Source organism: Calidris pugnax, unplaced genomic scaffold (genome assembly GCF_001431845.1).
Source record: "Calidris pugnax isolate Ruff unplaced genomic scaffold, ASM143184v1 scaffold252, whole genome shotgun sequence".
Classification (NCBI taxonomy): domain Eukaryota; kingdom Metazoa; phylum Chordata; class Aves; order Charadriiformes; family Scolopacidae; genus Calidris; species Calidris pugnax.
Genome location: NW_015091118.1, coordinates 3,115,735 through 3,124,629, shown reverse-complemented (window position 1 = coordinate 3,124,629; position 8,895 = coordinate 3,115,735). Strand labels below are relative to the sequence as shown.

Sequence of the window (8,895 nt, the reverse complement as noted above, 5' to 3'; positions counted from 1 at the left end):
CAGCGCCCGGGCAGGAAGAGCCGCTCCGGGACCGCTCCGCCGCCATGTCGCTGCTCTGCTACAACCGGGGCTGCGGCCAGCGCTTCGACCCCGAAACCAACACGGAGGGTGAGGGCGGGGGGGGAAAGGGGGTGAGGGGGGGTCTCCGAGGGGTCTGCAGGGGAGGGGTGAGGGGCACCCGGCCTCCCTCTCTGCCCTCCCCGGCCGCCTCAGCCGCGGTGCGGAGCGGAGCTGTCAGACGGGCCGCTGGGGAGGGTCAGCACCGAGGGACAGGGAAAGCCCTGCCCTGACTGTCCGTCCGTCCATCCATCCCTCCCGCTATCGCTTCGCTTCTTCCCGGGGAAACTCGTGTTTTCATGTGGTGCTTTTCTGTGGCGGTCGGGGTGGCCCGGGGGGAGTAACGCGGTGCTGCGGGCTTGGTGGCGGCCGGACACCCAGAGCTGCCCGGGCCCGGAGTCACAGAATTGTCCGTCTTGGAAGGGACCTTTCAGATCATTGGAGTTGTGCCTTTACTGCGGAGGTGGCGGGCTGGAAGGGTCTTGTGTAATAATAAAGCTATTCACGGCAGTATTGTGGGGGGGGAAGGCAGTAAGAAGTATTTCTGAACCTTACTGTGATGCATTCTGAAGGTCGAAGCTGGAGGCCTTGAGAAACAGACTCTTTTGAGGGCCTTTTGAGGGTGTTGCATACATGGTAGTTATCTTATCAACTATTATTTTGGGCTTTTTTTAATCATACTGTGTAGGCTTGCAGCAGTATTTAATGAAAATACGTTTTATGATACATGTACGTCTGCTTTGCCAAGTGCTGTGAGCTCACAGAGTGCTCCCCTCTGTATAGTGGGAATCCAGTACCTGGAGACACGTCTTTAAAGTGCTATCGTTTTAGGTTTTATAGTTCCACAGAGGCTGCCAAAGGGTGATCTGAGTTCTCGGCAGGCTTGCCCTCAGCTGGTTTGTAAAGTAACTCTGCTGGCTGAATTTCTAGAATGGCATCTTTGCATTAGCGTAATTTTTAGTCACCCACGGGATTAGAATTAGGCTAATGTGTTCTAGCATGTGCACATTCTGTGGTTAAGAACCACGGTGTAAAATGTGTTTATTTTTCTTAGCTAAGTATTTCCAAAGAGAGGGACAGTATTTTCAGCAAGACTTGATAATGTTAGTAACAGCAAAACCAGGCTCACTTCCATTTAGTGATCTCTTGCACCACTGTCCCCTGTGCCCCTTTGCCCCAAAAGACAAAGCAGAAATAAGCTTTTATACTAAAAATTCTCACTGGGGCTTCATGACCTGTACTCATTATTAAAGTAACAGTTTTTCACCATGTGTTCCTATTCTTGTGATCAAGTTGTAGTAGACTCAGTCTGGTTGACATGGCCCAGTGCTAACTGTGTGGTGCTTGGATTGGGGGAAACATCTGCTTGAGGTGAAGTTTGGAACTACTGTGTCCTAAACTAAGGAGTTCCAAAGGTAAACATAGTTATTCTCAGACCACTTCAGAAAACAAAGTTTGACATTTTCTGCAGAAGTGATTATAACCTTCAGCATCCCTAAACATCAATGGGATGATTACTGCTTAGGCACCTAAATCCCTATTTACCTGTGTGTGGCTGTCAAATTCAAATGTTTGTTTGTGTTTCAGAACTGTGTTTGGATCTAACCCTAAAATATTGTAGGGACTAAAGGTAGTACCTGTGTTAAACAAACACCAAAATAGTTATCCTTTTAATAAGTTTTGCATTGACATAATCTAATAGTTAAGCTTAGGATAAATATATTATTAGGAAAAATGTATTATTGGGAAGTTTTTTTTAAACGAAAATGGGTAGAAAATATGGCATTCTTCAGGTTTTGGATCTTTCAGGATTTTTTTGTCTACATTCAGCCTGCAGTATAGATATTCCCATAGTGGTGATTGATGTAAGAGACCATTAATCTCTTCAGAATCTGATGGCTGAAATAATACATGCATATATTTTCTGTAGAAACTGTAACTGTTTCCAAAAAATGAGCAAGTGGCAGCTAGCTGACATGAAGGACTGTATGCCTCTTAAAGAGAGGCAGAAAAAACAGCCTGAGGGAAAGCATTAAAGGTATGTCTACACAGTTGTGACTGAGTGCACACTTACGAATTCATCTGTCGCGTGCCTGGCAAGGTACAAATTTCACGTGCATTTTAGGTATGTTAACTACTAGTGAATTCCTACTGTTAAAGACTTGTGCAGCATCTGACAGGGAAGGTAGAACTTAACTTCAAAAGTGGTAGTAGGTTTTAATTTTTTTTTTTTAATTTTTTCTTTTAAATCTGTGCGTGACCACATGGCCTTGAAATGGATTAGAAATGGTCAGCTCAAATATTGCTGCTAAAACGGTGGCATGAGGTAGTCGATTCACAGTTTGGTTTAGGTTTGAAAGCAGCTCTGCTTAGTGACAGGTAGTATGCACAAACAGATGGAAAGCGTATATGCTGTATATATTGGTCTCAATTTCTTCCTTGTACTGCAATGTTTTTTGGTTTCATCAAGTTTAATGAACTTCTCTCGCTTTGGGGCTATCAAGCATAGTTTGCAAAGTCTTGGAGTGTTTCTACAAGATAGCAGGTCGGTTTACAAGTTGTATATAGGGAAATGTCTTTATTTAATCCTGAAGAATTCAGCAGGATTTTCTTGTAAATACCTCGTAAGTTTGAATTACCTGTGCCATTTTCTACTTCGATAATTAACACAAAGACTAATAAAGTGCTTCAGTGAATATGCAAGGATGTAGCATAAGGTGACAGCAGTGTGTGCATTGTGAGAGTGGGATTGGTTTGGGTATGAAATCAGCATTAAAAAAAGAACCCGCCAAACAACCTTAAAAATTTGTGATCCTCTTATTTCCAAAAATGATCTGAGGGTGAGAGGAAGTGCCTTGTTTTGAAAAACTGTAGGTTTGCCCTGGTTAAGGGAAGGTGTTAAATCTGTGGAGAGGTGAATTGAATTTTTTGCAGTGGAAAATGTAGAATAGCAGCTAAGGGCCAGAAGTTTAACTGGCAAATCAGAGTTGTGCTTCTAATTGCTCAAGTGACTATTGATGTGTGCTAAATTCCCAATTTTTTTCCCATGTAGTCTGAGATGGGATATTTTTACGGATATAAACTTCAATCAAATAAATGTTGTTGGGCTCAGTAAGAGTGAAAATGGGTGGCATTTTCCTGTCCTCTGGTATGCAGAGTGGTCAGACTGCGTAGGGAGTAAGTCCCACTGCCTCTCTTTGAGGTTTTTTAGCCTTGTCTCAGTATTTTCTGTTGTGCACGGCCTTCATGAGATCGCAGCAGAGAGCAGGCTGTCACTTGCTCCATGGTGTACCTGCTGCACAGAGGGCTTCAGGAAGCAAGGAGAAAGGATTAGACTTGGACAGATGGACAAGATGCTTGTCTGTGTCTGACTTGTGAGCTGGAGGATAGCCATCCCTGAATTAATTGATCATAAGATGGTTTTGGTCTCTAAAAATGTTACGCTGACTAACAGCACCGCTCTCATTTAAAACCACGTGCTTGTGGGGGATTAGAAATATTAATTTTGTCTTCTGATTCAGAAATAGTCCTTGCTGCAAATAGAGCTTAGTTTTACTGCTGTGATACTTATGATGACATACTTTCATACTTTTGGAAAAGAATTACCTTTATTTTTACTTTAATTTGATTTAGCAGTGAAGTCCTGGGCTGTTTATACAAAATTACCACTTTTTTTTTTTTATTTTCCTGTGAGGTTTACATTTACAAAAGCATTAGCTTTTCATTTTGAAGCTGAAGGAATTGGTAGAAGTTCATGAACATGGAAGTCTAGCAGAATGCCTAATGTCCCAAAATTTGTGCCTTTTGAGTTAAGGTGGGAACTCTCATCTTAAAGCGATATGTCTGTCGGACTGTATTAGTGCCTTAGCCTTAGACACTGCATGTAAAACAAAGAAAATGATACTAAGCAAGATTTTTAAAAAATCTACATATTTTTAAAAATGGAAACAGCAGTTATTTGTCTTTAAGCCTATTTAATATCTGTAGGCAGGTTACTAATTAAGTTATGTATCAGTTTTCTCCTTTGCTTCTTATTATGTTAATTGTGATTTTTTCACTGTTTCACACAGGCTTACTATAAAAATGATTACTGTTTGTGTCACTTAACAGCAACAAAAATTTTACTATAAAGGCTAAAAGATAGCTAGTATTTCCCATTGCTTTTAGAGTCAGGTCATTAAAATATTATCGATGCAGTATATGTCAAAGAGAAGTTACATAGTCAGAGCAATTGTATTACACTTGGAAAAAAATACATCTGTTAAGTCAAAAAGGAACAGTTGCTACATGAAGAGCTGCAGTGTTGGTAAACATCTGAATATAAACAGTTTGGGTAATGGAAGTCATGTTTCAGTAGAGTGTTTGTACAGAACCTATTAATAATTAATAGAATTGACATTTCTAAATTGTGTATGTGATAGTCTGCCGTTTGGGTTCAAGTCCTTAAGTGACCTAGGATACCATAAACAGTGAAAAAAGAAGCAGCTAATTATCACTGATAAAATAATGAACTCAAAGTTTGTGTTAAGATATTTTTTTAACAGAGTGCTTCTAGATAGAAAGCCTTGATCAGGTGCAAATAGATGTATTTGGTGCTGTAAAACAGTATTTTAATGTCTGTCAGGTGGCCATATGGCCGCCTTTTTCACTTCTGCTGAATTACCATTAAGGGCTAATTATTGATGAAGGCAAGGGATGGTCCATAGGAAATTTACTTGTTCCATATGCAGTAGAAGGCTGTCTTAGGTGCCTGGTCTGTGTTGTATAATACAGAATAAAAAATTTGGATTACTTAGAATTAATACATGCACTCAGAAAGCTTGTTCTGTGGAATCTGTATTTTCCTTCATGATTCTGTATAGTTGGGGAAGTGGAACAGCTCATGGCGTATGTGAATTGCAAGTGTGAAATTTTTGCTGGTTTTGTGATTGGATGAACGACGATTCTTGATATGCCTGAATATTAACAGTCGTCTTTTTTCTTCTAGATTCATGCACGTACCATCCCGGTGTGCCAGTCTTTCATGATGCTCTCAAAGTAAGTATGCAGCTGACTTTTTAAGTCTCATCTTTTTTTCCATATGTGTAAAACAGTATGTTTTCCTTTTTGATTCCAAATCTTCCACTTGAAGAGACTGATGTCCATCCTTTCATGTTTTAGCAACCCCATGAAATTAGAAATGCACACTTACTCAAACCTGAAGAAGAAATTAAAAACCATATTCCTGTGGTCTAAATGCCATGCAAGTCGGTATGATCCATGTTTCCTATTGATTCACTTGAGGTGTCTCAACAGTTTAATTAGGTCCTTGAAATAGGTCTTTGGAAGCATTGAGAAGGGTCATACTCTTTCAGTTAATTAACCTGCTGTTTGTGGTCTTACATGGCTGGTGAGCTAACGTGGATGTGACATTTGCCCACGGTAAAAAATAATTATGTTCTTTTGATCTGACAAATGAGTATGTTGGTTAAGTTTGGAGACTTAAGTCGTTGTGCTAATTTGAGTTGTAGCTCTCTAGGATTCTTGGGCTATGTCTTCAGTAGTGAATTAAATACACCTGTGAGTGGTCTCCAGCACTTAGGCCAACTGCCTAGTCTATATTCATTACATTAAACTGTTTTCCTATTTCAGGATCTACTGGATGCATCTGAAGTGCCTACAGGGAGTTATCTGAGACACAACTGCCAAAGCAGTACTGGAAATCATTCTAACAATTTAATAGTGTCTGGCCAGAAATCTTGTGTCCAGAAATGGAGCCTGGCACTGTGTACTGTAGTGATACAGAGGTAGCCTCAGTGACCTTTCTTAGGACACCAAACTGCTATTCAACCGAGCTTTGGGACAATAATTTTTCTTAATATTTATAACTGCTTCTACTGGCAGTTCATTTCAACCTTGTCCCATAATAGGGTGTTTTTTGGGCTCACAGAAGCTGGTGCATGTGTGTTGGGCACCATGTTTTCTGTAAGCTATTGCTCGTATTGCAGTATGTGACTGGAATCAGTTGTCATGTGACACTGGCAAATTGGGACAGATGCTCTTAGACCAAATACAGTACAGTTACCTAAACTATGGCAATTTGTTTTGTACAAAACTGTAGTTGTGCTCATAACTCAATACATGAAACTTGTACCTAATTATGAAGACATAAATTATACAGCTACCTCAAAAGCTTGTGTTTACTCCCTTTTATATGCACACTGTTTTTAAAACAAGTACTACTTTCTTCCTTCTCCTGTCTCTTGGCCTAATTACAAATTTCTCATAATTTTTTATGAGCCGTTTTCTTCCTGCTATGCTTTCTAGATTATTTAAGTGGGCAAGGTGAACCTTTTGTCTCCTTAACTGTGGAAATAGTTAATACTTTGAGGATATTTTAGAACTACCTACCTAAACCCTATTGTGTTGTACTGCTTAAGCTCTGGAAGTGGCTATACATTTATGAGTCAAACTCTTGCCTTTAATAAGGTACTTCAGGTTGGAAGAAACATTATTCACAGTGACAAGATCATTTTCTCTAGAATTGGATTACTAGTTTATGTAATGAAAAGTGTTCTTGATTGATGTAGTTGGATAGTTGGCTATGCACTGCAGATATCCAGCTTTCTGGTGGGAAGTAAGCAGTTGAAAGACTTGACTAGTAATTAAGGCAAAAAAAATCCTCATGATTTTGGGAAGGGGGCCTGTACATTCTGCCACAGGTGACCTAGTCTCAGGTATAGTATTTGTTGAGTTTGCTTTTGTATTACTTTATGAGATAAAGTAACATTTCTGTTTTCTGGCATACAGAGTTGGTACCTAACTTGTCATGGAATTGCTGCCACGTGTTTACCAACCTTTCTGATTAAAGCAGCATGAGTGAACTAGAAATGGCAGCTGTAAAAGGTTTCTCTAGCTTTCAAAAATGCAAATGATGATAATATTGTCCAAAAAAGAGAAGAAAAGAATCTCTAATCATGATGCACTGCATCTTGTGAAGGAATATAATTAGTCTTTTGCTTTTTATAAGCTGTTGCTAAGCAAGATAGTCATGCTTGTTTTGTTTTTATTTCAAAATGTTTATAGGGTTGGTCATGTTGTAAGAGGAGGACAACAGACTTTTCTGACTTCTTGAGCATTGTGGTATGTACTCATGATTATTTAAAATTTTTATACTTGTCAAATGACTGATTAAGCACATTTACAATTTAATATTACATGTTTAAAATTTGCATACTTATTAAAATTGTCTTAAATCTTGCATGCGCTATTTTATTTCATACAATGTTTGAGTCTCATTTTCAAGCTTTAATCATTACAATTAGTTCTATCAAAGCCTGTTTAGATGCTTGTTAATGATGAAGGAAGGTCAGTATTTTTTGTTACTTTTCTTCATTGTGGAAAGTATGCATTTTTCTTTAACATAGTTCAAATGAAGATAATTTTCCACTTTGTAGGATTTCCTTTGCAGTCAGTGTTTAGAATGGGGTAAAGGAGAAGATGGGGCTGAAGAAATAAATCAAGAAAACTTGTTGCAGTTTTGATAATTTTTAATTGTGCACACAAACTACACTGTATATATATAAACATACGCTTTCCACAATAGGGCTGTACTAAGGGTCCCCATAACAGTGAGAAACCTCCTGAGCCTGTTAAACCAGAAGTCAAAACTACCTCTGAACGGAAGGAGCTGGCTGAACTGAAACCCAAATTTCAAGAACACATAATTCAGGCACCAAAACCATTGGAAACAATTAAAAGGCCAAGGTACAGTATACAAACTAAGTTTTTGTCAGATTTGTGGTCAGTTGGCCAAGTTAAAGCTCATTAGGTTATTCAGTGTTACGCATCTCATCTAGTGTAAAAATTCCCAAATAACCTTTAAAAGAGCTTGTGTTTGGTGGCAGTGATGATGTTATCTTACGCTTCAAAATGAGATAAAAGAATTCTGCTTAAGGCAAGGTAGTACTGGATTTCTCAGCGTTTACCGGAAACAAAAATTGCAGTCTAAAGCCTCATAGTTAAGAATGCCACTAGCAGTTGTGTTTAGTGTTTTAAACAGTCACAGAAATAATTGTAGCATGCTTGCATTTAGATTCCTTAATCTCCCTGGTTTATTTTTATTGTTGTAGAACGTTTAGGATTTCCTGTTGAAATTGAAGACTGCCTCCTAAATTTCGAGTCTGTTTTTCCATAAACAGTAAGAATTGGCATTTACAAATCTTGTTTGTTTGTTGTTGTAAGGGAGGTTGGAAAGGAAGAGCCTTATAGCAAGATCAGAAGTTGCTACTTTGTTGTCTTTTGTTAATTATTTTTCATGAAGCTGACATGAATTCATGGATGTTTTTTCAGCCCAGATGAGCCAATGACAAAGTTGCAGCTGAAAGTGTCAGCGTCCTTGAAGCAAGCACTAGATAAACTGAAACTGTCATCAGAAAATGAAGAGAAAAAAGGTAAGGGGATAGGGAGGTTAAGTAGGTATATGACACTAATTGTGACATGAATGAAATGCTATTTTTTGTTGTTGTTTCTGAAGTGATTATTCAATGTAATTATGTTCTTCTTCTTAATAACCTGGGAAATACCTCTGGTATAGGGAATGATAATCAAAGAGAGACTTGAATGTTAGGAGCAATATGTTGCCATTAAAATGGTTTTGTAAGATTTCTGGGTTAGAATGGACATGATGGGAACATCCATTTCTGAATACATGACTGAAAGGTTCTCAAAAATATGAACCCTACTCCTGTGTTATTGCAAACACAGCGTCATATAAAGCCTTTCATAAATTGGTGAGGTTCCTCTGAAGTCTAGTTGGTTCTCCCTCATCCTTTTTTCCTCTTTTTTTTTTTTTTTTTT

At 38.7% G+C, this 8,895-nt stretch overlaps 1 protein-coding gene across 1 annotated transcript in view; it reads left to right on the top strand.

Annotated features, from left to right (window-relative positions):
* Positions 1 to 6: 6 nt before the first annotated feature.
* Positions 7 to 8,895, top strand: part of CHORDC1 (cysteine and histidine rich domain containing 1) — a 14,363-nt gene continuing 5,474 nt past the window's right edge. Inside the window, exons 1-5 of the mRNA XM_014958252.1 lie at positions 7 to 108; positions 5,045 to 5,094; positions 7,123 to 7,179; positions 7,643 to 7,803; positions 8,389 to 8,489. Coding sequence (XP_014813738.1) covers positions 45 to 108; positions 5,045 to 5,094; positions 7,123 to 7,179; positions 7,643 to 7,803; positions 8,389 to 8,489 — 433 coding nt within the window. The 5' untranslated portion in view covers positions 7 to 44. The remainder of the gene's footprint in view (positions 109 to 5,044; positions 5,095 to 7,122; positions 7,180 to 7,642; positions 7,804 to 8,388; positions 8,490 to 8,895) is intronic.